Here is a 26,847-nt window from a genome sequence, read left to right on the forward strand (position 1 = left end):
TAGTATAGTGTAATGTAGGTTAGGTTAGTTTAGGTTAGTGTAGATTAGAGTAGAGTAGAGTAAAGTAAAGTAAAGTAAAGTAAAGGAGGGAGAGGAGAGGAGAGGAGAGGAGAGGAGAGGAGAGGAGAGGAGAGGAGAGGAGAGGAGAGGAGTGGAGAGGAGAGGAGAGGAGAGGAGCCAGCTGTGAGTGAAATCCGCGGAAACGGTGGATTCTGGCGATGGTGGGCGCAAGCCGAGCGTGCCATTCGTGATTCGTGATTCGTGATTCGTGATTCGTGATTTTTCTTTTCTGTTACATTCATTCGTCATTTGTTTTTTGGGATTGTCGGACTGGCGCCACGCTTTGAGACAAGACGTGCTCCGTGCTGCAACTCTAGACCGACTTTTGAGCTAACAATCCTGTGCGAGAACAAAGCTGGACAGACAGTCACGAGTGTAGGGTGAGTATGAGAGAGAGCGAGCCAGGAGGAGGTTGAGAGTGAGTCAAGTTGTGCCGACTTGCGACTTTAACCATTCGTGGTTCACGTTTAGTAATTCACTTTTTCCGCCGAAGCGCATTCGTGATTGAGAATTATTCTGAGAAAAAGTGACGAGTGCACTGTGACTCTGTGACTGTGACTTGTGCACGAGTGGATGCGCCTCTGTCAATCAGTGCAGCAGCTCCAAGCGTGGTACAAACAAGACAGACACTCCACGCACAGCCTTGCACGTTGTTACTCGACGCATTACACTCACTGCACCCACTCACCCACTCTCACTCGCACACTCGCACTCTCGCACTCTCGCACTCTCGCAACTCCTGTTCTGTTGGTCACGTTGACGATTCACAGTTGTCACCACCATCATCACCCACAACCTCTCTCGGGTTATTACTCATTCTTGGCTCACATCCTTGCCAATGTCATTCTAACGCAGCCAACGCCGCCCATTCCCGCGGACACTCCACACGTCATCCTCATCCAACACTCGGTCCGACATAGCAAGTCGCAGCGTAGCCAGCATGGGTGCACTTTCGGCTGCTACTACGCTCAGCACGCCGCCTCAAGCCGCTCCCGCCTCAGTCACCGTTCCTGCTCCTGCTCCTGCTCCTGCTCCTGCTCCTGCACAGCAACTCCACGACCAGATCATCCATCTCGAGCCACAACCAGACTCGGCCGCCAAAAGTGCTCACCAAGTCATTCTCAGTGACCCGCAGCCTGCCCATGCTCTCGACGACGACAACGACGACAACGACGACAACCTCGAGGCACAGCAGCAAAGCGTCGCACATGACCCTGAACCATCCCCATCTGCCCACCCACACCAAGCGCAGCCGCAGTCTCACCATCTTCAGATCGCCATAGAACCGACCCCGAGGCGCCAACACACCTCCACTTGCCACCGCACCTCGGAGAAAATCGACATTGGCAGCACAGACTCAACACGATCCAGCTCCGATGCGAGACAGAGCGACCAGTCGACAACAAAGCCAAGACGCACAAAGAGGAAAAGCAAACATCCCGACGATGACGCCACCGTCGACCGCGTCGGTTTTCGAGAGCTCTACCGCTACGCCACCGTATGGGATCACATCTTTAACCTGATTGGTCTCATCGCCGCCGCCGCTGCAGGTGCCGTGCAACCGCTGATGACCATCGTCTTTGGTAGTCTCACCACCGCCTTTTTGGAATACTCCAACGCTCTGCTCTTTAACGGCGATATCCTAACCGCACGCGACCACCTCGACCACGAGATCGTCCACGGCGTCCTCTTCCTCGTCTACATCGGTATTGCCATGCTCGTCGCTACCTACGTTTACATGGCAGCTTGGGTCTACACCGGTGAGGTCATCACCCGAAGGACCCGTGAAAAATATCTCGAGGCCATCCTCCGTCAGGACATCGCCTACTTTGACCTTGTCGGCGCCGGAGAGATTACTACTCGCATCCAGACCGACATCCAACTCATCCAGGAGGGCATCAGCGACAAGATCCCCATGTCGGTCATGTTCATCAGCGCCTTTGTCACCGGCTTCATCGTCGCCTATGTCAAGTCCTGGCAGCTCGCTCTCGCCTTGAGCTCCATGATCCCCTGCATCATCATCGCAGGCGCTCTCATGAACGCAGTCACCGCCAAGCTTCAACAGGCCGAGCTCGACCGCGTCTCCAAGGCCGCCTCGATCGCCGAAGAGGCTCTTGCCACCCTCCGCACCGCTAAAGCCTTTGGTATCGAACACGACCTCGTCCAACTCTACGACCAAAGCAATCGCCAAGCCACCCGATTCGGCATCAAGCGCTCCCTCTACCAAGGCATCGGCATGGGCGTCTTCTTCTTTGTCATCTACAGCGGATACGCACTCGCATTCTACTTTGGCGCAAAACTGCTCGCCAGCGGTCACATTGCCTCGGGCACCGTCATGAACGTCATCTTTTCAATCCTCATCGGCGCCTTTTCCATGGCCATGATGGCGCCCAACATGCAGGCTCTTTCCTACGCCTTTGCTGCCGGCGCCAAAGTGTTTGAGACCATCGATCGCGTTCCTCCCATCGACAGCTCCGATCCTAGCGGCTTGCGTCCCGAAGCGTGCCAAGGCCATCTCGAGTTTCACCAGATCGACTTTAGCTATCCCACTCGACCCGATGTGCCTGTTCTCGAAGCCTTTTCCCTCCAGGTTCCTGCCGGCAAAGTCACCGCCCTGGTCGGTGCATCTGGCTCGGGAAAGAGCACCATCGTCTCGCTCGTCGAGCGCTTCTACGATCCCGATGCAGGCGCAGTGCTGCTTGACTGTGTCGACGTGCGTGACCTCAACCTCAAGTGGCTTCGAACCCAGATCGGCCTTGTCAGTCAGGAACCCACACTCTTCTCCACCACCATTCGTGCCAACATTGCTCACGGCCTCATCAACACACCCTTCCAACACGCCTCGGAGCAGGAGCAGCAAAAACTCATCATCGATGCGGCCAACATGGCCAATGCACATGGCTTCATCTCGCAGCTACCCAACGGCTACGACACCATGGTAGGCGAGAGAGGTTTTCTGCTCTCCGGTGGTCAGAAGCAGCGCATCGCCATCGCCCGCGCCATTGTCAAGAACCCGAGCATCTTGTTGCTCGACGAAGCCACTTCAGCGCTCGACACCCAGTCGGAAGCCGTAGTTCAGGATGCCTTGGAACAGGCCAGTCAGAACAGGACTACCATCACCATCGCCCATCGCTTGTCCACCATCAAGAATGCCGACAAGATCGTCGTCATGGGCAAAGGCGTCATCCTTGAAACCGGACAGCACAACGAGCTGCTCGAGCTCAACGGTGCATATGCTCAACTCGTCGATGCGCAAAACATTCGTGCCAAGGTGGGCAACAAGATTGTCGAAGAGGGCGTCATTGACGATGACGATGACGACGACGATCAACAAGCTGCCCAGCCAGCCAAGTTTGTCGCCTCCAATGCCAAAGTCCCCCTTGCCGTCACCGATGACGCGAAAGCTGCCGTCCGACAAGAAGCCAAAGCCGAGATGCCCGCCGGACTCGAAAAGAGCGTCACACATCAAAGCGTCGCCAGTGCTATTCTACATCAACGCCAACGCGAGCAAGCCACCAGGGACGAGGAGCCAGAAAAAATCCCCTCGATCTTCTACCTGCTCTACCGCCTCGCCAAGATCAACCGCGATCATGTTTTCACCCTCTACGTGCCCGGCGTCATCGCCTCGATCTGTTCCGGCGCTGCCTACCCGTGCTTCTCGCTCTTGTTCGGCCACGCGTTGCAGAACTTTTCGCTCTGCAGTGCTATCGGTGGCGGAGCTTGCCCGGAACCTGCACGCAGTACCATGTTGCACGACGCAAATCTCTGGGCGCTCTACTTTTTTGTGATTGCCATCCTTTGTACTTTGGCCATCTCGATCCAGACGTATACGCTGATGAAGGCATCTTGTGTGCTCATGGAGCGCATGCGACGGATGTCGCTTTTCGCCTACCTTCGAGCCGACGTATCCTACCACGACCAAGACGCGCATTCTTCCGGAGCCCTTAGCAACTCGTTGGCTGACAATTCGCAAAAGATCAACGGTCTCGTCGGAGTGACGTTGGGAACCATCATCCAGTCGATCTCGACGCTGGTCACCGGTGCGATCATTGCGCTTGCCAACGGATGGAAGCTATCGCTCGTGGTGATTGCTTGCATCCCTCTGACGCTCTCCGCAGGGTTTGTGAGGTTGCACCTCGTCGTTCTCAAGGATGCAAGGCTCAAGACAGCCTACGAGGGCTCGGCGGCCAAAGCATGCGAGGCGGCGGGAGCAATGCGGGTGGTTGCCTCGCTTACACGTGAACAAGACTGCCTCGAGATATACCGTCGAGAACTGGATGCTCCTAGTCGGATATCAAGAAACACAGCGTTCTACGGCAACTTTCTGTACGCTGTTTCGCAAGCGTTGCAATTCTGGATCATTGGTCTCGGCTTTTGGTACGGCTCGAAATTGCTCATCAGTGGAGAGTACACCTCGGGTCAATACTTTACTATTCTGACCGCGGTGGTCTTCGGATCGATCCAAGCGTCCAACGCGTTTTCGTTTGTGCCGGACATTTCAAATGCCAAGACAGCTGCTTGGGATAGCATTAAGCTACTTGATATGGTTCCCGAGATCGACGTGACGAGCGACCAAGGAGAGGTGTTGGACAAGGTCGAGGGCCATGTGAGGTTGGACAAGGTTCATTTTAGATATCCGACGCGGCCGACAGTTAAGGTGTTGCGAGGAGTTGACATTGAGGTGAAGCCAGGAACGTTTGTTGCGCTCGTAGGTGCATCGGGGTGTGGGAAGAGTACGACGGTGCAGCTGATGCAGAGGTTTTACGATCCACTTTCGGGGAGGGTGTTGATAGATGGAAAGGATATTCGCACATTGAATCTGGCTGAGATTCGCAAGCACATGGCGTTGGTGTCGCAGGAACCTACACTGTACGATGGCTCGATTGAGTTCAACATCCGATTGGGGGCGTTCCAAGATGCGTCGAGCGTGAGTATGGATGATCTTCGTGCTGCCGCTGCATCGGCCAACATCTTAGCATTTATCGAGTCTCTGCCGGATAAGTGGGATACGCAGGTGGGTGCGAAAGGGACCCAACTATCTGGAGGTCAAAAGCAACGCATTGCGATTGCTAGGGCGCTTATCCGCAACCCACGCATCTTGCTGCTGGACGAAGCAACGTCGGCGCTCGATTCAGATAGCGAAAAGCTGGTCCAGGAAGCACTCGATAAGGCGGCTGCTGGCCGAACCACAATTGCCATCGCACATAGGCTCAGCACCATCTCACGCGCTGACCTCATCTACGTCCTCAAAGACGGCAAAGTGCACGAACATGGCTCCCACATCGATCTTCTGAATCGAAATGGCGTCTATGCAGATCTCGTCAGAATGCAGCACCTCCACGCACATGATTAGCTCCTTTTAGCCACGTGCTGCGTTTCCACTAATCAATCACCAGCGCAGCCTTTTCTCGCATCTCGTCTACAGTGTGATGGTGCGTAGAACAAAGTGTCAAGCTGGAATAGCGGGGACGACGGATAGGCGCTCAAAGAAGGAAGAGCAGCGACACAGGCAGAAAGCACACGCTTTCAAGACTTAGGAAAAGCAAGTGGGATTCAAGGGACGACAAGGTTCGGAAGGTGGATCACCAGTCTGTGGCAGTGACGTTGTTGACGAGAGGTTTTGCGGAATCCAAGAGACTCGAGGAATTCGAGTTGGCGTGATAGCCGAAACCGTCGAGCCAAGGGGTGTGTGTAGATCTGTTGCGCTCGAATGCGCCGATCTGAGCATCGCGCTGGAGGGTAAGCGCGATATCGTCGAGACCGTTAATGAGACAGTGCCTCGTGAATTCGGGAGTTTCAAAGCTGAATTTCTCTTTTCCATCGGCCGTAATGACGAGCTGATCGACCAGGTCGACAGTGATCTGCTTGCCCGCCTTGGCGTCTTGGGTAAGTCTCTGAATCTGAGCGCGACTGAGCACGACCGGAAGCTGTCCGTTTTTCGTGAGGTTGTTGCGGAAGATGTCGCCAAAGCTTTCGGCGATCACGGCGCGAATGCCGAAATCAAGCAGCGACCAAGCCGCATGTTCGCGAGACGAGCCACACCCGAAATTCGGTCCTGTAACCACAAGGATCTTGCTCTGATCGTACGGCTTCTGGTTGAGCACAAACGCCGGGTCGGGCTCGCCCGTCTTGGCATCGTAGCGCAGTGGCCAGAACAGCGCCGAGCCGAGTCCTGTGCGTTTGATCGTCTTGAGAAACTGCTTGGGGATGATCAGGTCCGTGTCGACGTTGGATCGTTCCAGTGGCGCCGCAATGCCAGTAAGCGTAGTGAACTTTTCCATTCCACCTCCGCTCGAAGAAATGTGCGATGCAGGTACATCGCGCAACGCATCTTCGTCCGTTAGCGCACCCGCACCCGCCGCAGCCACATTCGTCGGCGCAGGAGCAGGCGTCGCATCTACCAGGTACGATTTAGCGTCCGAGACCTCGATTTCAAACGCCGGCTTGGCCGCATCGCTTCCCACCTTGGCGGACGAATGACCAACCACTTTGCGAACGTCGGTCAGGTAGCCGGTCACAGCACAAGCTGCAGCCATGGCAGGCGACATGAGATGCGTGCGTCCACCTGCGCCCTGTCGGCCCTCAAAGTTGCGGTTCGACGTGGAAGCACATCGCTCGCCAGGCGCAAGCTGGTCCGGATTCATGCCCAGACACATGGAGCATCCTGCCTCGCGCCAGTCGAATCCGGCCGCCTGGAAGATCTTGTCGAGCCCCTCGGCTTCGGCCTGCTTCTTGACCAGCCCCGAACCGGGCACGAGCATGCAGTACAGTCCATCTGCCACCTTGCGTCCGTGCAGCACACGAGCAGCAGCGCGCAGATCCTCGATTCGCGCATTGGTGCACGACCCGATAAACACCTTGTCGATCTTGATCTTTTCCATCGGCGTCCCCGCTTCCAGGCCCATGTACTCGAGAGCGCGCGTCCACGCTTTCGCCTCAGCTTCGTTCGACGCGTTCTTCGGGTCCGGCACAGTGCCCGTGATCGCAACCACATCCTGTGGCGACGTACCCCAGGTAACTGTAGGCGGAATGTCTTTGGCATCGATCTTGATCACCGTGTCGTACTGCGCGCCCTCGTCACTGGGAAGCGTCTTCCAGTAGGCGAGCGCCTGGTCCCACGCTTCACCCTGCTTGGGTGCGAGAGGACGCCCCTTGATGTATTCGTACGTGATCTCGTCGGGGGCGATCAGACCGGCACGTGCACCCGCTTCGATCGACATGTTGCAGATCGACATTCGAGCCTCCATGGAAAGGGAACGGATTGTCGAACCGGCGTACTCGATCACGTGACCCGTACCACCGGCAGTACCAATCAGACCGATGATGTGCAGAATAATGTCCTTGGAGGTGACGCCTTGCGAAAGCTCGCCATCGACCTGGATGAGCATGTTCTTGGCGCGCTTCTGGAGCAGCGTCTGCGTGGCAAGCACGTGCTCGACCTCAGAAGTGCCGATACCAAAGGCGAGAGCACCAAAGGCACCATGCGTGGAGGTGTGCGAGTCACCGCAGACGATCGTCGCACCGGGCAGGGTGAATCCTTGCTCGGGACCGATGATGTGTACGATACCCTGACGGTTGTCCGAGAGACCAAAGAAGGTGAGACCGAACGCCTTGACGTTTTCCTCCAGCGTCATGCACTGTGTTCTCGAATCGACCTGCTCGACAAACGACTTTGTATCGCGGTACGACTTGCGCGAGGCGGTAGGGATGTTGTGGTCGACGGTGGCAAGCGTGCAGTCGGTTCTGCGCACTTTGCGGTTTGCATTGCGCAGACCTTCAAACGCCTGTGGCGACGTGACCTCGTGCACCAAGTGACGGTCGATGTAGATGAGGCAGGTGCCATCCGCCTCCTCGTGGACGAGGTGCGAGTCAAAGATCTTTTCGTAAAGCGTTTTGGGTGCCATGTTTGCAAGCGTAAGGCAAACAGATCGAATGATGCAGGAAGGATGATGGAAGAAGACGAATAAGAAAATTGATCGGCTCGGTATTTGAGCGTGGTCTCTTGCCACCAAAGCAGCGAGCTTACGGGTCGTTACTCGTGCCTCTGTGTGACTCTGAAGGCTTGAACAGACGGAGGAGCGTCGTGTGCAGCCAGTCACACTGACGTTGTGCGTACGTGAGATTCACGATTTCCAAGCATTTCCAAGCATACAGTATTCGTGATTCACGATTTTGACGATTCACGATTTTCCAATTTCTTCTCGTCAGCGTGAGTTGTGAGTGGAATTAGGACTCAACCGGAAATCCAAATTGTGAATCAAGTTGTGAGTCACGAAGCGCTTGGCTCGACTACGAAATTACGCTTCTATTCGTGTTGTTGCTCGCAGCTCTCTTGCCTTGCAACACGAAGCGACCACCAGAGCCCACCGATTCAGGGTAACCACCCACCTCTGGACGACCCACCTCTGGACGACCCACCTCTGGACGAAATCATCAACACGGTGGGACGTGAGCCACATAGTCCCTCCAATGAAGTAGACGTCCAATCGTAAATCCAAGTCGTGAGCACAGAGGCGTTCGAGTGAGTCCTACTCATTTGTCAGATCTAACAGCTGTAAAATTGCCTTCCGCCTCAAGCGGCGTGTATTCACAATCGTGAATTTCGAGTCATCGCGCAGTCAGCCTAATCACAAGTCGACAATTCGTGATTATGAATCGTGAATAGCGCAAAAAATCGTGATTCACCCGTTGTGCTGCTCTGCTCAACTTTTCACAAGTCGTGACTCGTGACTGTGATTTGTTGGAGTTTGCAAGCCGCTCTCTCAACCAATCAGGAAAGCTTGAGATGTCATCCCTCTTGCCAAACTCAAAGGCGCGCCCAGCTTCGGATCTCTTCGGACAAATGTCCGTGATGGGTTCCCCACTCTGCTTCGACGTTGCCACTCGCTGCGGCTCAAACCACGAACACAGCGGCCAAAAGGCTTGAACTGAGCTTCTAGTCTCGCACATGTCTCGCACGCAGATCCTTGATCCACTCAACCAGACACTGCGCCTGTGCCTCGAGGTTCAGATTGGCAGACCCTTCATCCTGTGCGATTGGCTTTCTAGGCACTCGTGACTGATATGGGGCAGCGGATTGGCACGTTTGGTCGGGTGCGTTGCTCCATGCCCCGCAAAATCGCCCATTCAAGGGTTTACTGGTCATGACCGCCAAGTCCCAGAGCCATCTCCTTGCGCCAGACAGCTCCTCTTTTCGGATAGCAGCGCATCTTTCTGCGAGACCGTACCGTACGACTGTTTATTTGCGCCATTGGATGGAAAAGCGAGAAACTGCGAGACTGCAATGGAGACTGCTTCGACAGTCGATAAATTTTGAGGAATATGCTGCTTCAAAAAGCAATGCAACAGCATTACACCCAAGCTCGGCTGTGCACAGGACAAGACAGCTCAATTGCCAAAAAGAGGCTGTGAACTAAGAAAGCGAGATCTCTCGAATGCTGGACAAGCGCAAGACAGCAGCTTGTATTCAGGAGGGTGGCTGCTAGGATTGTGCTTGTTGATCTTGGGCAGTCATGCTGACCGATGCTCGAGTTCTGAATGTTGGCTGACAAACGTGCGCAAAGTCGCCGCCGATGGATCGTAGAACGTACTGAGCAGGCATCCATCCGCCCGTTGGTCGGGTTGAGTCGGCTTCGCAATTCGCCAGAGACATTCCGTTCCGCACGAGAGATATCGGAGTTCACATTCTTTCTCTCGTGTCTCCCTGGTGCGCATATCAGCATTGAGTGAACCTTGTTGTCCTCATTCATGTATACGCCAGCGCCAATCTAGACCCACCTGCCTATCTGAAAAATTGTTCCCATCGAACTTGCTGCCACATCAGTCAGCGTGTGTATCTTCGTAGTCACCCTGATTCGGTTTAAGAGTGCGGCCACCTCATTGACATGTAACATCTTTTGCCTCGATGCAATGTGATCGCCTCGCTTTCGACCATGCGACGCTGCAGCATGCATCGTCAACTCCAGCGCAAAGGGGAAACACAGCCTCGTCGTGCCTAACTTGATCTCTGTGTATGTATGCCTGTGTGTGTCTTTTTGTCTCTCTGTTGTTCGTACGCTCTGCCTCTCCCTGTCTCTCTCGTGCATGCAGCGGCAACACGAACAATCACGAATAGTTAGCGATAACAACATTCACGGTTTGTATTCGCAAAGATAAGCGCGTTCGTTCGCTGGCTTGAATTGCAGACTATTCCGCGAACCAAGGTGAACATGCTTGACTTTGACATGGACGTTTCGGTGAGTGCTTCCTTGTCCTTGTTCTGCCGGCCTTGACTGACTGGCATCGCAGCAGTCTGCTAGCCTAATTTGAGCGGTCATCGGGCGGAAGCACGGCATTTCTCCTGCACGGCGAAACCCCGACGATGGGTAATGGACGGTAGGTGCCACAACGTACGTTCGGTTGTAACGGTCCGGCCGCACATTTGGGATCCAGCCTAACGCTCTGTCTACAACAGGGCAATCAAAGCGAGAAAAGAAGACAGCAAGCAAGTGGAATCAAGCTCGCGCCCGTTGCTGTTGCTCACGTCTCAGCGCCAGTCTTCCGCGAGCCAAGTTGACAAAACCCAATCGTGACTGTGCGCGCCGACCTAATCTATCAGTATGGCTCAAGACCAGTGTCGGCCTGTTATCTGTCACACGTGACCGACTTAATGGTAAATGCAAACGTATCTTTTCCTGGCCCGCGGGCCTACTCTCGCTTAGAGCGCCACTGTGCGCGCGCGCTTCCATTTGCGATTCGTGCTTCACGATAAGGTACTGGAATAATCACGAATGATTTCAATCCAACCACAAACGCGTGACTGTGACTTTGACTGTGACTTTTGACTGGATACCATCACACCAGTATGGTCGAATCGAATTCCGAATTCACGATTTTACACACCGCCGGCGGCGGAAAGCTTCCCGCTGGCCGCTGTCAGCTTGTGCCGCCACGCACTTGGACTGCGATCGAGGTTAGTAGATGTAATTGGACCAACCAGCTCTTGGCCCTTATTGCCCCGCTTCGCTTCGGATTGCAGATAGACGTGGGCCATCGCATCAGATGCGCTACAAAGCGCGACTTGTGGTTGATTCAGAGCTGCGTTGCGAGTCTGTCGGCCTCAGCACTGACTTGGTTTGCAATCCAGCAACTCGTTCGACCAAGTGAGTTTCTGCGGCTTCCCAGCGGCGAGACAGTCGCTGCAAGAAGATTCTGAACGACCACCTTGACTCGATCGAGAATGGCGATATGCTCGCGTCGCGTGACAGGTGCCGTGCGTGTCAACAGTGAGATGCTCTAGTGTTGCTCCGGCCACGAGGCTCAATTGACTTAGGAACAAAAACGTTCCTGATTGGCTCAGATTCTGGCATCCGCTAAGTGAGCTGCAAGCGAATGCGATCAGATACAAGGCTCGCGACGTGGCCTGACTGTTGCTACTTCGCTATTGGCTCGGTCGCACTGCATTGTCTTTCGAAACGTCCAGACCCACTCGCATTTCGCTCTTTGGTGGCTTACCCCTCCGCCCACGAGAGGCGACCCACCCAGTTTCACTTGGTATCGCACCTTCTTGATAAGGCCAGCCGCGTGACCCCACGCTCTGCTGTGCTTGCTGAATGCGCAGACTTGCTATCGTCAGCCAAAGTAATCACAACTGCTTTTCATTCGCTGCCCGTTCCCTGTTCCCTGTTCCGTGTTCCTCGGTCCCCCGTCCCCGCGACAGGCCTCCTGCCTGAGCAATTTGGTATGTCCCGTATCTCTACCTTCTCCTCTCGTCAAGTGCCACTTTATCCTGGAAGCTGTGCGCATTTCTGACACCAAGCTGTTCCGAGCACGTTCGAGCCCACTTATCGTGAACGTATAAAGATGGGTTTATCTCGAGCCATTGCCTCGGTTGTCTCCCCCCCCCATCTCCCTCATCCACAATGTCGTACTCTCCCAACGAAAAAGAGAAGACGGACTCGCTCAAGGGCGAGGTGGTCGCCACGCTCGAGGATGGTGTCGGTACCAACACCACCAACGCGTTCGATCAGCGCAAGGGCGAGGAGCTCAAGCACGCTCTGCTTCCGCGTCACATGGCCATGATTTCGATCGGTGGTGTGATCGGTACAGGTTTGTTCCTTGGTACCGCTTCTTCGCTTCACAATGCTGGCCCGCTGGGTCTGTGGCTTGGGTATCTGATCATGGGTTCCGTCTGTTACGCCATGATGATGTGTCTGGGTGAGATGATCTCGTACCTCCCTGTTCCCGGTGGTCACATCAAGCTTTCCGAGCGATTCGTCGGCAGGCCGCTCTCGTTCGCTATGGGATGGAACTACTGGTACAACTGGGTAATTGTGCTCCCTGCAGAGCTTTCTGCCGCCGCAGTTCTCATGTCGTACTGGTCCGACGCGAGTCCTGCCATCTGGATCTCGGTGTTCCTCGTAGTAGTCGTCGCCATCAACCTGCTCGGTACTCGTGCCTATGGTGAGGCCGAGTTCTGGTTCGCCTCGATCAAGATCATCACCATCATCGGCCTCATTATTCTCTCCATCTGCATCGACCTCGGTGCCGGCAAGCAGGGCCGCATCGGCTTCCGCTACTGGAAGAACCCCGGTCCCTTCACCCAGTATCACGGCATCAAGGGTTCTCTCGGCCAGTTCCTTGGCTGCTTCTCTGTGCTCATCAATGCTTCGTTTTCCTACATTGGTAAGCATCTCTCCAGTCTACTAGCGTCTTTGCACATCTTTCCCTGGTCCTGAGCGTGCTCAGCTCCGCTCGTGATCCTCGTTGGTCCATCACGATGTCGACTTGGCGTGCAATCGCGCGCACCATTTTTTAGCCGACGGTGCAGATATCTGATGGTTGCGTGTATTTCACTAACACTCTTGACTCGCTTGGGCTCATACTCGCTCGCTTATGCTCGTGCGTTTCTACAGGTACCGAGATTGTTGCTATCGCGTCTGCGGAAGCCAAGAACCCGCGCAAGTCGGTGCCGAGCGCGATCCGCAAAGTGTGGATTCGAATCTGCGTCTTCTACTTCCTGGGCACGTTTATGATCGGACTGATCTGCGCATCAAATACCCCGGAACTCACGGCGGGTAAGAAGACTGCGGCTCGTTCGCCGTTTGTGATTGGTATCCAGCAGGCGGGCTGGCGAGTGATTCCAAGTATTATCAATGGTGCACTTGTTACTTCGGCGGTTTCAGCGGCGTCCAGTGACTTGTTCACGTCGTCGCGCGCTTTGTACAGCTTGGCCATCAGCGGATCGGCTCCGCGCGTGTTTGCTCGAACCACTCGAGGAGGTCTGCCGTATGTCTCGGTAGCCGTCTCGGTGGTGTTCTCATTCCTCTCGTACATGTCGGTGAGAGATGGCGCAAGCACAGTGTTTGGATACTTTGCCAATATGACCTCGATCGCGGGTATGGTGACGTGGTTCTGCATCGGTATCATGTACCTGCGCTTCCACAAGGCGATGAAGGTACAGGGCATGTCGCGCGATGTACTTCCTTACCAGTCATGGCTCCAGCCGTTCTGTGGCTACTGGACCGTATCGAGCACGTTCGTCGTCATGCTCTTCAGCGGCTGGTCGATCTTCCTGAACGGAAACTGGTCGACGTCGGACTTTATTACCAACTACATCCCGATCCCCTTCTTCATCATCCTGTACCTTGGCAACTGGTTCTACAACCGCAACAACCGCGCTCACATCCCGGCGAACGAGGTCGATCTCATCACGGGCTTGCGCGAAATCCTCGACGCTGAACAGCCAGACGAGAAACCCACGACCATCGGCGGCAAAATTTGGGCCTTCATTTCCTAGTCACCGTCGCACTTGTTCCGCTCGATACGTGGTCTTGTCTCTGCATGTATTCTTTTCTCACGCGCTTGTCATGGGTTGCTTGCACCACTTGTGAACAATCATGAATCCACGATTTTCGCTTATGCAATGCACGGTATCCTGACGTATCCACCTCTCCTCTGGCATTGTGTGCCGCTTGATTACAGCTTTGTTGACAGCGCTTATCAACAGTGACGAGTGTGAGGAGCCTTTTGAGACATCCCAGCGCGTGCGCATGCGCGTCAAAGTACCAACAGCTTTGCAGCCAATCTCGGACGCACTCAGCGCATTGCGGATTCATCTGGCCATTAGCGCGCTGGGATGGCTTGCTCAACTCGCCAAGTGAGCCTGTTTGGCACATTCACAGTCTAGGGTAGCATGTTGCGCGTGGCGTGCGCATGTCCTGGCAGTTTGCTGCTGTCGCCTGGGTCACTTGCGCAGTCGGCTCTTGCGTTGCTATGGCTTGAGCACATATGCGTGCGACCATCGGCCAAGTCCACTCACCACGAATCACGAGTCACGAGTCTGGAAGGCCACACAGTCACATGTTCCTAGCAGGTTCGACGGCCAAGCGCCGGCCGTAGAGGTTGCAAACTTGTCGACACATCAGCCACACTCACGAATCACCCCCAGAACACAGAAGGCCTTGCTTGAAGCACCGTGTGTCTACAAGTCACGACTTCACCACCCATCGCCATCAGCCATGACAGCTGCTGACACTTTCCCAAATCCTCCCATCGCGCACCTCGACTAGATAGCCACGATCATCCAAGCGCGTCGCACCGCGTTGTTGGGCTCTTGGCCAACTTGTTCCACCACGCGCCTTTGCCAATTCACCGTCAGTGTTGCTGTTCCTGTCTCGCCATCATGCGCGCTTCTGGTCCAGGCTAACACAAGCCTTTCTTGTCCACGTCGCGCTTTCTGGGCACGCGCCACCGCACTCGTGACGGCAACGCCGCTTGCGTCTCTGCAAGCATCAAGTGGATCGCGCTAGCAGCCTGGCAAGGTGCAAACATGTCGACATTCTGGAGGCGGTGTATCCACCTGCACATGGGTGCATCGGCTAAGTGTTTGAAGCGTTGGCGTCAGCTCGTGCGGTGTTAATGAGTCTAATCCAAGCGTGGGCATTCGCGGGAGTTGGAGCTCGCAACTTGAGCGTGTGGGTCTGCATGCGGTTCAACTGATGGACAATGGTGAAGGTATCTGCATACTTGGCACTCTTGGGCTTGGGCGTGGGCTTGGCTTGAGATGCCGACACCTCATCGACAGGAATCGGGATCCTGTATAGACTGCTATCTTGTGCATGTAGCACGAGCAACAGATCCGTGGTCAGCACCAATCGCAGTTTCCTGCCGGACTTAGATTTGGTCACCACCTCATCGCGCAGCACGCGACGGTGCCTCTTCACATCCGCTCGACCTCCGTCAGCAAAAGGCTTGGTCAGATCAAGACGTACTTGATCTCCCAGCCACAGATTCTCCGAAAGCTTGGCGAGCGCGCTGAGATCCTCGTTTTCCCGAATCGCTTCGTTCGTCTTTGCCAAGATGCTCTCTGCTGTGTGTTTGGCCGATTCGATTTTCACCGAATCCACATGCTCATGCGGAGTATAACGTAAGATCTGTGCGAGCAGCAGAGGGTATCTGGTCAAGCGCTGCATGGGTACCAGCAGAAAGTGGCTCAGATCGAGACCACGTGCAGCCGGATGGTTCGTGCGCAGATTGAGCAGATGAATGTCAATGCGCGTGTCGCGCTTTCTTTCAGCCTCGAGGATCTCGCCTGCACTCTGCTGGTTGACGCAGTAAGGCAAGTATACGCTCATCGCCGGCATGTGTCGCTCGAGCACATCGCCAATCGCCGTAACAAACAGGCGGTCCTCCTTCTGTCTTGCTTCGAGGTCCGACAGGTACGAGACAGCCGTCAAAAGCACGCTTTCGATGTTGGCAAAGATCACCGTACTAGCTTTCTCCGAGAGCATGCTTTGCATCGAGTTGAAAAACACCTCGACAATGATCTGCAGATCACGAACGTGCGCCGTCTCGGTGGATATGAGCTCGAAGATCGCCTCCTGACGTTTTCGCTCTGTGTCCGAAAGACCAGAGAGCAACTCGGGTCCAACCAGGCTCGACCACGATGGAGCACCGCTGCGAGCCGCGATAGAGGGCGTGCCGAGAGCTTCGGGCGATGCATCACCAGCGCGCTGTGATTCAGAGATCCAAGTCGCCTGCGAGACGCCACCCGATGTGCTGGCTGTGCCCATAGCGATCGGACCGCTCACGATCCTCCCTCCCAGGCTCGAGGGGGCTGCACTCGATGAACCAGTCCAGGCGCTGCGATGCGACATGGACTTGATCGTCGACAAGAAAGTAGACGTGCGAGACGACGATTCTCCTGCAGCGGAACTCGGTCTAGCCGGCGACAAAGTGGGAGCAGGCCAAGAAGGACTGACAGCTGCATTTCTTGCCGATGCAGAGGCGCTGATCGTGGCAGGCAGGATGGGCTGCAGCGAGACCTCTTTTGTCAGCTTCAAGTATCGATCGTATGCGTCTTCCATGCGATCTTCTTGCACCGCTTCGGCCTGTGCGTAGTTGCTGCTGGTCGCAGGCGCAGCGGTGCCATCGGTGGGCAGAGGTGGCAGATCTCGACTTGGCTTCTTGCGAGGTCGATGAGGAGGCTTGCGACGTTGCGGCTCCTCAGGTTTGGCAGGTCGCTTAGATGTGCGTGAGCGCGAGAGCTTAACTAGCTCGTCGAGATTCTTGTGGCGTTTTTGTCCTGGCGGTGGGGGAGGACGACGAGCAGGTTTGGCGGTTTTTCTCGACTCGACTCCTCCCATGTTTTTTGGCAGATGGCCATATTCTTCTTTGCTGTGCTCGTCTGCGTTGTTGCTCGCCGAATCGTCCGTCTTGACGAGTACACCAGCTGCTTCGAGCACGCGAAGTCTCTCGATGGTGTGCTGCCGAATCTCTTCGTCCGTGTGTGGCGTCACACCCTCCTCTGCTGCCGTCGACGTCGTCGTCGCAGCAGCCGCGTCATGTTGATCATCATCATCGTCGTCGTCATCTTCGCTCGAAGTCCAGCCCGTGGTCGAATCGCTATCCTCCGACCCATCCACTTGGTGCATTTGACTCTGCTCTGCCTTTTTGCTTGGCTCTGCCGAAACTTGGATGGAGCCAAGAGCGTAGGCGACCGCCTCCATCTTGGATGCTTGGATCGCTTTTTGCAGCTGTCGATCTTCACGCATTCGATCCACGTCTCTAAGCCTTTGATCCTTTTGCGATGCTTCCAGGGCTGCATTGAGCTGCGCTTCTTCGTCGGCTTCGGCTTCGGCCTCGGCCTCGGCCTCGACGGTAGTGTTGGGCAGTGGTGTCTGAATGTGGATAGTAGAAGAGCCAAGGCTGCGCGCCTCGTCGTCTACGATGACCCAGTCTGCACTTCTGTGCAAAGTCTTGTTGGTAGGGTCGGCTGCAGAGTCTTGCGACTGGACACGCACCATGACGCCCGATCCGCCGTCGCTGTCTTCGTTCGTCTGCAGTGGTGTCGTCGTAGCTTTCTTCCAAGACGCGTTTCGTCCTGAAGCTGAGTGACATAAAACATCAACGTAGAGACAGAAGCAATGGAGAAGAGCATCTCAGCAAATCGTTCGTATATCTGGCCTGGTGGTGCCTCCAAACTTCATCCTCATCGCCGCTCAAATCAAAAACCCGCTACCACCTGCACAAGCACAAAGACCCAGAAACTCCCCTGGCCGCGGCCACAGAGCTTAGGGCTCAGGCGAGGCAGGGGGCCAAGCATCACATTGGAACCCCCTCCTGACCCGCCCTTGCTCTCGGCCTTTCGGCCAGGTACGACATACGAGGCGAGGAAAGGACACGAGGCGACGACGGAACGGCACGGAAATTCTATTGTATAGTTGACCCTGGGCATGCGCGTTGACAGGGGTGAATGCGATCGACAGCGGAAAGGAACGTGGGACAAGAGACAAGACGAGAATCCTTCCAACGAGCGGACGAGGTTTGACACTAACCGGAAAGCTCCAAATACGTGGCGGGAGCGACGAGGATCTTTGGACCGCCAACATCGACGCGCCACCAGTTGGCATCTTCCTGATCGACAACGTTGAGTGTGTCGCCCTCGGCGAAGCTGGCTTCCTCTGCCGAAGCTCCCGAATAGTCGTAGAGTGCCTTGGCCTTGGCGGCTGTTTCAAAAAGAAGGCGGAAGAGGTCAGCAAGTAGTAAATCTACCGGGTCGATATCGATTGTATCGCTTGGACTTACGCTTATCAATCGGCTCGACGTACGAGCGCGGGAAAAAGCCTTTCTTGGCTCCGCTCACGAGCGATCCGTACCACCACGCACTGTCATCGTCCTTGGCTGGGTGCGCAGACAGCACGTCGTTCTCGTCGAACGACAAATCCTCGTCGCGTTGAGCAGCGTAGCTGTACAGCGTACGGACACGCACGGTGCGTGAGAGATCAAAGCCATGCACGTCGTCTTCGCCAATACCGACATGACCGTTGACAAACTTTCGGCCAGCATCAAGATTTTCTGGTCCTTCGTCCTCGTCTGGGCTGTCTTCCTCCGCTTCCTCACGTACGGATGGCTCGTCAGGCGCAAATGCCGCCTTCGTGTTAGCTTGATCGTTGGCAAGGCTCTTGGCCCAGTCAACGCTCTGTCGGTTGGCATTGCCGCTAGTAAAGTCTTCAGCACCAGCATCAGCGTCAAACGAGCCCGGCATACTAGGAGCAGGCGGAGCAGGCGGTGCAGGTGGCGCAGGCGCGCTCTCGTCGACGTATCGCTCGGCAACTGCTGAAGATGCTTCGAGAGCCGCTGGAGGGCTGGGAGGCGGAACGTACTTCTGCGCAGGCGCCGATGCATCTCCAATCACGCTACCGGTAACAAGTGCCTTGGATCGGTCGTTGGTTTGCGCCTTTTTAAGCTTCAGACCACCCTGAATTTGGCCGAGCAAAGCACCACGGTCAACAGGGCCTGCAGCAGGCTTGATCACGGGCGCAGCGGGCGCAGCAGGCGCGGGAGGGGCAGCAGGCGGCGCAGGAGGAGCCGCCGGAGCGCTCGGTACCGACGCAGGAGGAGTGGATCGGCCACTGCTGGGAATCAAGTTGCTGAACAAGGCCTGCGCGAGGTTCTGACGAGTGGCGCGAGTGCTCGAGCCCGGCCCATCCGCCTCATCGTCGTCTTCGTCTTTGTCAGACTCCTCCCAGTCGTCGTCATCGTGCTTGGGCGCCGTGTGAATAGTGCGCGAACCAGATTTGGGAGTACTTCCGGTGGGCTGAGCGGATATGGGTGGAGTAGCACGGCTAGCGGGAGGTAGGTTCGAGTCAGATGCGGGTTGCTGAGAGCGAAAGAAGGGGTTGGTGCCTCCGCCAGGCGCTACCACGGCCGGAGCTGCAGGAGCGTCCGTCTGCGAGCCGGCGGCGGCGGCACCGCCCGCACCTTGCTGCATTCGGTGGAAAGGGTTGGTGCTGGAGCCAGCGCTGTGGGTTGGGCTAGGCTGAGCAGGCGCGGCTGGCGCGGCTGGCACCTCGGGAGGAGTGAGCGTCGAAGGTGGCGCAGGTGGTGCAGCGGCAGCGGCAGCTGGGGCTGGAGCAGCGCGCGATCGCGACGGGGGTGGCGGTGGCGGCGCAGCCGACTTGCCTGACTTGCGAGAAGGAGGAGGAAGAGCAGACGACGCTGATTTGGAGCCACTGTTGAACATGCTCTGACGCTCCTTGAAGGCTTCCTCCTGCTTGCGAGCCTCTTCCTCTTGCTCTTCAAGCCTCTTAAGACGAGCCTCGCGTTCTGCTTTTTCCTTCGCAAGCACCTCCTCACGACGTCGGATCATCTTTTCTTGGTCGTCGATCTCTTCCTTGGCTGCCTGTACGATCGGAGCGGGAGGAGGATTGTCGGCCTTTTCCGCTTCTTGAATCTCCTTCTTGACTGTGGCAAGGCTGCTCTTCTCCGTCTGTAAGCGATGCTCTTCCAGACGGGCCTTTCGAGCTTCCTCGCGAGCCGCGGCTTCTTGATCGGCCTGGGCACTCCTGGCAGCTGCTTCGGCTTGCTCGGCTTTTAGTCGATCCTCGACGCTGGTGTCGACGGCAGTGGGACCAGCAGGAGCGACGGCACCAAGCATGCGCATGCGCTCTTGCACACGGCGCTGGGCCTCGGAGCGGATCCAAGCAGCGCGCTCCTCTGCAGACATGTTCTTGGGGGGACCCAAGCTGGCAGTCGGCGTTGAAGGCGCAGGCGAAGGGGCAGCAGGCTTGGCAGATGCAGCGGCCGGAGGAGGCGGAGGTGGCTGCGACGCAGATGAAGATGTAGACCGGCCGTTGTCACGGTCACTGGTGTCATCTCTGCGGTGGTAGCGATCGTCGTCGTCCCTGCGCCTGTCGCCGTCACGGTCAAAAGTGCCACGAAGATACTCGCCGTCACCGAGTGCAGAACCGGAGCGACTAGTGCCGCGATCACGATCGCTCGATGCAGACGAATAGCGATTGTAAGGGTCGTTGCGGCGGTCCCTTGCGCGACTCTGGTCAAGCTCGCGCTCGCGCTGACGGCTGTCCTTGGCTTCGATGCGCTTCTCGAGCTGAGGCAGACGCTCGTGCATGAGGTGCATCAGCTCGCGCTCAGCCTTGCGACGCAGGTCGGCAGAATCGCGGCCGCCTCGTCGATTGTAGTACTCGATGTCATCCTGGACGCGTCGGATGCGGTAGCGAAGGTCGTCCATCTCGCGCTCGAGTTCACGATCCTCGTCATCGTCGGCACCCTGCTTGTCGAGCAATTTTTGGGTATTCTCGAGCTGACGCTTCATCTCGCTGAGATCGTCTGTGGCGCTCTGACCCTCGTATCGCACAGTCTTACGGTCAAGATGACGACTGCTACTTTTGTAGCTAGGAACGTCGGTGTCGTCGTGCTTGTAGGCGGTGGCGTCTTTCTTCGGGGCGACGGGGTTCTCGTGGAAGGAACGAGCTTTTGCGTACGAGGCGCCGCTGTTGGAACCGGCTTCGGGGATGTTGAGACCAGTGCTGTGACGCACGTTGGTGTCCTTTTTCAGCAAGTCTTTGAGGAAATCGACCGAGTCGTTAAGGTCCTGGGCCGAGGGAGGGATGAGCTCGCGAGGCAGCGTTTCTGGCACGTCATTTCCGTTGAGGGCACGGTAGATGAGACCCATAGCTACGTGGAACTCGTTAATGTTGAGCTTTCCACGATTGCCGACGTCGGCAAGGTGCCAGATCTGCATGAGCTTTTCGGTCTCGAGACCACTCTGACCAAACACCTCTCGCGCCACTTCTCCGTTGATGAAGCCGGTACCCTGGGCATCCCAAGCACGAAAGATGGCATCGTAGCTTTTGCGTTCTTCTTTGGTGAGAGCCCAGGGGATGCGAGGCTCCTTGGAGCCCTGTTGCTGTTGGCTGAGGTTTTGGATCTGTGACTGAAAGTTGGAGGGTTGCACGCTGGCTTGACTGAAGTTCATGTTGCCTGCAACGGGAGCACCGGAGAAGGGTTGAGAAGCAGGCAAGAACTGGGTGCTCATGAGCTGCATGCGTGGATCGCGGATAGGCATGCCCGTCATCTGCGGCATGATGCCGGTCGGTTGCATCTGTAGACCTCCACCGGCCACATAGCCGGTCTGCTGAGGCTGAAGACCGCCCATGTAGCCTGTTGGCTGGGGCTGAAGACCGCTACCAGTCATGCCCATGCCCATGCCCATGCCCATACCTGTGGGACCAGGAGAGAGGAAGCTGGAGGTGGTTTGCGGACGGGCCTGCTGCATGCCCATGCCGCCCATCATACCAGTTTGCTGAGGCATGAGGCCTTGTTGTGGCTGCTGCTGCTGGTGTTGATAGGGCATGCCGGTTTGCATAGGCCTTTGGAACTGCGACATGCCGGGGTAGCCAGTTTGCTGGGGCTGGAGAAAGCCGCTGCCAAGCTGTTGCTGCTGCTGCTGCTGCTGCTGCTGTTGCTGTTGTGGGTAGCCGGTCATCTGGGGCTGCTGAGGGCGGGCCCAGCCGTGTCCTTGCATGTTGTTGTACATGCCCGGCTAAGAGTAGGACGCAGGGTCTGGGATCAATCGCTGCGATTTGGACAAAATCGAGACAAGGCAGATGTTTCGGCTACAGAAGGCGATGCGAAGGGCTGAGCGGCTATCCCAGGCTTGAGGAGCAAGCTGTTTGGTTTGCTCGACTAAACCGCCAGATAAAAGAGAGGGTGAAGCAAGATACGCTGTTGAGTACAGCCAGCTTCTCGGAGAAAGTCTGGATGGCTGGATGATATCGTTGTGAAGGGGTAAAAGGAAGAATGTAAGTTTGTGTTAGAGAGACAGAAAGACGTACAAGGGAAAGTGTTTGATGGAAGAGAGGGAGCAGAGAGCAGGTGGCAGGCGGCACAGCTAGCTGCGATGGAAAGCGAGGCTCAGACAACTCAGCACTCGCGACTGTGCCTGACTGACGAGTAGGACCACACGTCGCCTGGTCTGTGCTTGCCCGGCTTGATCCCACCAATTTCGCAGCTTGGAAATCACGAATCGCCCGCCCTGTCTCTGACAAGCATAGCACGATTTGAGGGGAATTCACTCGTCGGAATTTTGTATTCAGCCTCTGAGTGGGCGAAGCAACGAGTGAATCACAAATTCAATCACGGATCCACGGTTCACATTTTGCCTTGTCAGCGACGTAATCACGAATATCACGAATTACGAATGTTAGCACGTACTGTAGCACATAGCTGTGCATGGCATGTAAGTTACAGTCGTGAGTAAGGTGAAAATGATCGCACCGACTCACACACAAGGAAAGAGGATTGAGAATCGAGATCGGCTCTCGGCGCTTCGAATGAGCCCGATTGATCCTCCACCCAATTACGCTCGTGATTGAAACGGGTCTCGGGGCAGCTCAGGGTCCCGAACAGCTTGGACCAACGCCAACTAGTCACCAATATCTTGAACGACGACCTACAACCAGCTGCGTTCATCACAATGCCGAGTTACTTGATTGGAAGGTGAGTCTGATTCTGCCTGTAGCTCATGCTCGTACGAAGCGATACTGACTTGGATTGTAATCTTGTCTTTGGAACAAGCAGAGTGTTTGACCCGATGCTTGGACTAGCTACGGGTGCGATGGCGTATTTCCTGTGGGAGAACGATGCGCGCAACTTACACGAGCGTCCACAAGGCCGTTCGCTTCCCGAGCTACTTCGACGAAGGCTATCTGGCCAACCGCCACCGTCCAGCCTCTACGCCGGACCAGACGCCACGCAGCGATCCTTGCTTCACATCCCTTCAGCATCACACAAGCATACACCATCAACCGCCACATCCACATCCACATCCACCTTGGATATCAAGCAACAAAGCAACGCATAACCTGAGCACAAAGGGGATCGCGAATCCCACCTTCGCATGCTCAAACCTGCCATCTCCGACAAACCAATTCCTGCCAGCGCATCAAATCACTCATAGGCCTCACCCAGCCATCACCTGTACGGCCAGTACGTATCCGTTCTGTGCACCACTGGCCGCCTATCCATTGTCACATTCCACCGGCAAGAGAACTGAACAATGCACGATGAGCACGAGCACGAGCACGATTGGGCTGAACATGTGTCTGAGAATGCAATAAAAGTACATGATGGTGTATGAGGTACCGAGGAAAGTCAAAGAAAGAAACGAAAAACGACAGTCGAGAAACGAAACAAAGAAAGTCAGTCTCCAATGAGTCTCGCTTTTGCTTCACGCCTGTGCCGCTCGTCGAGAGTCGGCGGTTTCGGCACCTGCTTGTCGACCATCCTTGCTGACACCCTGACGTCGGCACATGGGGCATGTGTTGGAAGAGGACGTCAACCATCGATCCACACACAAAGTGTGAAAGGCGTGGCGACAAGCAAGAACGCGACAATCATCGTCCTCTCGCCAATCTTCAAGACAAACCAAGCAACGCTCAGCCGTATTTTCGGTGATCTTGCCATCCCGCACCTGATCAGCCACCTGGCAGCCTTTGATCTTGAGCAGATCGCTCGCGTCGATTTCGCGTTGTGTCACCGTGCTGGGCTTGTGCTGCATGGCTTGCATCGTGCTCAACAGATCCATGAGGATCATCAAATCGCGTCCGGCCGTAGATGGATTTGACGTAAGCAGAGGATGGTTAGGCGGATAGCGACCACCAGAGACGAACAGCATAAAGCGCGACGCAGGAAGCTCCTCTCCATCCGTTTGGTCCGACCCGTCTTGCGACGGCGCCAGTGTCGATGCACCTTCTGAGTGCGCACGCTGACGGCGTCTCGGAGAGGTCGATTCAGGCTCTTCAGGCTCAGCAGATCCGAACGTAGTCGGTCGCGAGGTTTGTTGGCGTGAGCCGTTCAAGTCTCGATCCGCACCAGCAGCTCGAGCGCCGCCGATTTCCTCACCGAATCGTTCCGTCACATTGAGACTGCGCACACCGACGACGATGCATGGCACCAGCTGCGACGGCGCAACAGGATCAAAACGGAAGAGACGGAAGAAGGAAAGATTGCCGTTCTGAAAGTCGCGTTGCCTTCTCGCTTGCGTCTCGGCGTCTTCTTGGTCAGGATGAGCCGACGAATCGCCACTGGAATTGTCCTGCGAGGAAGCGGGCTGCGATCGAGTGGTAGCAGTCTCGCCGTCTAGCACCTCTGCGCCTGAGCTGGCTTGAGCCTCGGTAGCATGCTCGAAGTAGTTGGTCGTCTGCGCCGTCTGCGTTGCGATCTCTGATGCCAGTGGTTCTTCACTCGAGGGCCGCATGAGCTGTACCGCCGCCATGAGATCATTCACCAGGTGATTGAGGAAGCTGCCAAAGCTGCCAGGCACACCGTCAGGAAGGATGCCGTTTCGAACCTGTCGAAGCGTGCCCGAAACGTCGTTGGGGCCGAGAGAAAAGTCTGACGACGGTCTGGTGGCAGGGCGCAGGCCAGAACTGGCTGCTGAGCTTCTCGTCCAATCGCTGCGATGCGAGCTGGAGCTGGGCAACTGCGTGTCTGTTGACCGGGTACTTCGAGTGGGTAAAAGACGACCGGGATGCAAGAGCGATCCGAGCGTCGATCGGACGAGCTGTGAGAGGCTGCTTCGTTGCGTGTCGTGCTGCGTGCGACTGGCACGAGCCGCGTCGCTGGCCTCAGCTTCCGTCCGAGTTGTCGGTGCATCCACCGATCGTAGACGCGTCCGTCTTTGTGAAGCAGCCTCGCGCTCTGCTGCGCTGAGCAGATGTGAAATGATCTCTTGCCTGCCTGCCGGGTCTTGGACAGTACCGTCATCCGGCGCAGAACGTGTGCTCGCGTCGCTGAGCGGCTGAGCATTGTGAAATCCGGGCCTGCTGGATGCGCTCTGGGAGCGACGGGAGAGGGAAGCGAGCCGGCTTCGAAAACCATTACCCAGGGCATGCGACGAAGGCGGATCGGCGCGTGAAGTGACAGAGGTTAGTGGATCATGGGAACTGGCACGTTGCCAGTCGGCGAGCCAGCGTTCGGTACGATTGCTAGGTGTCTGGTTCATACGCTCAAAAGGTCGACGAAGGCTGGTCTGAAGTAGAGACGGATCCACGTGCTGAGCCTCAGAGGTGTTGAGCAAGGACGCAGCGGTAGCTGCAGCTGCGATGCCAAGGATGCGACTGAGCATGACCGCCTGTTCCTCGAGTGTCACAGCGCCTCGTTGGCTATCGCCTTCGGATGATGTTTCCGGGACGTCAGGGAAGCTGTCAGCACCAGTACGTGCCTCAGCAGTCGCGTTGGATGGTGATCGTGTTGTGGCCGGTTCGCGCGTGACCCTGCGAGTACCGAATCTTTGAGAAGAATCAGTGGGCGAAGAGGGATCGGAGGTTGCTGGTCGATTGGCAAGCGTACGAGCAACAAGTGCGCCTTGCACGACCATCGAGGTGCCGCTGATGATTTCCGGCTGTAGCGGGGTGCGGAAAGTTGGAGGCCGTGCGGGCTGCGGATGCTGCGGCTGGGGCGGTGGTTGCAGATGAGGCAGGGATGCCGCGCTGTCCGGCGTAGCGGGGACCAAGCCGGTGGCGTCGGTTGCTGGTACTGTTGCAATGGCACCGAGCAAGGCGGCAATGGCGGCAGAAGCCAAGGGGTGGGAAGGGGCGGCCGAAGGGGCGGCGATGGATGGTGCGTCTAGACCGGGCATCGTCGTAGACTGGCCGAGGCGCTCATCTGATGACTCAACGGGCGTTGTCAAGGAAGGAGTGTGGCGAGGCGTGGAAGCGAGAGCCTCTAGTATTTGTCGTCGAGCACGTTCTCGCTCATCGTGTAGCGCATCTAGGTGGGGAGGGGGAGTTTCTCCATCTTGAACCACGGAAGGGGTGTCGACTCTTGACTGAGCGGCGACAAAGACGTGGTGTGTATCAGTAGGCGTTGAGCTGGCTTCTGCGGTTTGCATGCGAGCTTGAGCGGAGTGCAGAGAATGGATGGGCGGTTCTGCTGCGTCCAAGTCCATCTCGGGATGCGACGATTGAGTGGGTAGATGAATTGGGTCGGTATCAGGCGAGACGAGAGGCGTGGCAGGGCGTGATTGGGTATCAGAGCGAGGGGACATTCTACGTCTTTGGGAGAGCGGCTGATGCGCAATGGTTGAAGAAGATGCGACCGAAGCCGAATCGCGACGACGCTTGCGCCTACTTGTCGTGCTTACAGCCTCGCGGTTGGCGGAGTGGAAAGCATGGCTGTCATTGCTTTGCGAAGCGCGATGGGAAGCAGCATGCGACGAGGTGACGACATGGTCGTCGAGGGGCTCTTGGCCATCGTCGTGCTGTTGGCGAGACTGGGCGTGACCCATGGTAACAGTGGCAGCTATCAATGGAATATTGGATTGCAACTCTGCCACGTTGTGAGGCAATTTCAAGCCTGAGACAGCATGCCACGGTGTGCGTGGTGCACTGTGAGCGCAAGGAGTAGTTGTCAAGGTGGAGAAACTCTCTCGTAGACTGATCGGCAGAGAGTCACGAGTGAGTTCGCAACGCTGAAAGTGGCGAAGGAGGCCACGCAATGAAC

The 26,847-nt window shown here is 56.3% G+C and overlaps 6 protein-coding genes across 7 annotated transcripts; 3 read left to right on the plus strand and 3 right to left on the minus strand.

The window, feature by feature from the left end:
- Window positions 1-1,000: 1,000 nt before the first annotated feature.
- On the plus strand, window positions 1,001-5,413 carry UMAG_06009 (putative Leptomycin B resistance protein pmd1; the record flags this gene model as incomplete). The annotated part of the gene is made up of 1 exon (XM_011394084.1): window positions 1,001-5,413. One exon carries the CDS (start codon window positions 1,001-1,003, stop codon window positions 5,411-5,413), a length of 4,413 nt encoding a protein of 1,470 aa, XP_011392386.1.
- A 229-nt stretch (window positions 5,414-5,642) lies between these two features.
- On the minus strand, window positions 5,643-7,964 carry UMAG_06010 (3-isopropylmalate dehydratase; the record flags this gene model as incomplete). The annotated part of the gene is made up of 1 exon (XM_011394085.1): window positions 5,643-7,964. One exon carries the CDS (start codon window positions 7,962-7,964, stop codon window positions 5,643-5,645), a length of 2,322 nt encoding a protein of 773 aa, XP_011392387.1.
- Window positions 7,965-11,960: 3,996 nt separating this feature from the next.
- Window positions 11,961-13,837, plus strand: UMAG_06012 (putative general amino acid permease; the record flags this gene model as incomplete). Its single annotated transcript, XM_011394086.1, has 2 exons — window positions 11,961-12,723; window positions 12,954-13,837. The coding sequence occupies 2 exons, from the start codon at window positions 11,961-11,963 to the stop codon at window positions 13,835-13,837; spliced, it is 1,647 nt and encodes a 548-aa protein (XP_011392388.1).
- A 1,081-nt stretch (window positions 13,838-14,918) lies between these two features.
- Window positions 14,919-21,868, minus strand: UMAG_06013 (uncharacterized protein; the record flags this gene model as incomplete). Of its 2 annotated transcripts, XM_011394087.1 has the most annotated exons (3): window positions 14,919-17,422; window positions 17,877-18,047; window positions 18,127-21,868. In XM_011394087.1, 3 exons carry the CDS (start codon window positions 21,866-21,868, stop codon window positions 14,919-14,921), a joined length of 6,417 nt encoding a protein of 2,138 aa, XP_011392389.1. The 2 variants fall into 2 exon arrangements, with proteins under 2 accessions (XP_011392389.1, XP_011392390.1); XM_011394088.1 differs by lacking the exon at window positions 14,919-17,422 and having other exon boundaries at window positions 17,872-18,047.
- Window positions 21,869-22,819: 951 nt separating this feature from the next.
- Window positions 22,820-23,206, plus strand: UMAG_06014 (uncharacterized protein; the record flags this gene model as incomplete). The annotated part of the gene is made up of 2 exons (XM_011394089.1): window positions 22,820-22,842; window positions 22,924-23,206. The coding sequence occupies 2 exons, from the start codon at window positions 22,820-22,822 to the stop codon at window positions 23,204-23,206; spliced, it is 306 nt and encodes a 101-aa protein (XP_011392391.1).
- A 366-nt stretch (window positions 23,207-23,572) lies between these two features.
- On the minus strand, window positions 23,573-26,632 carry UMAG_11805 (uncharacterized protein; the record flags this gene model as incomplete). The annotated part of the gene is made up of 1 exon (XM_011394210.1): window positions 23,573-26,632. The coding sequence occupies one exon, from the start codon at window positions 26,630-26,632 to the stop codon at window positions 23,573-23,575; it is 3,060 nt and encodes a 1,019-aa protein (XP_011392512.1).
- Window positions 26,633-26,847: the final 215 nt, after the last annotated feature.

Source organism: Mycosarcoma maydis, chromosome 21 (genome assembly GCF_000328475.2).
Source record: "Mycosarcoma maydis chromosome 21, whole genome shotgun sequence".
NCBI classification, from domain to species: domain Eukaryota; kingdom Fungi; phylum Basidiomycota; class Ustilaginomycetes; order Ustilaginales; genus Mycosarcoma; species Mycosarcoma maydis.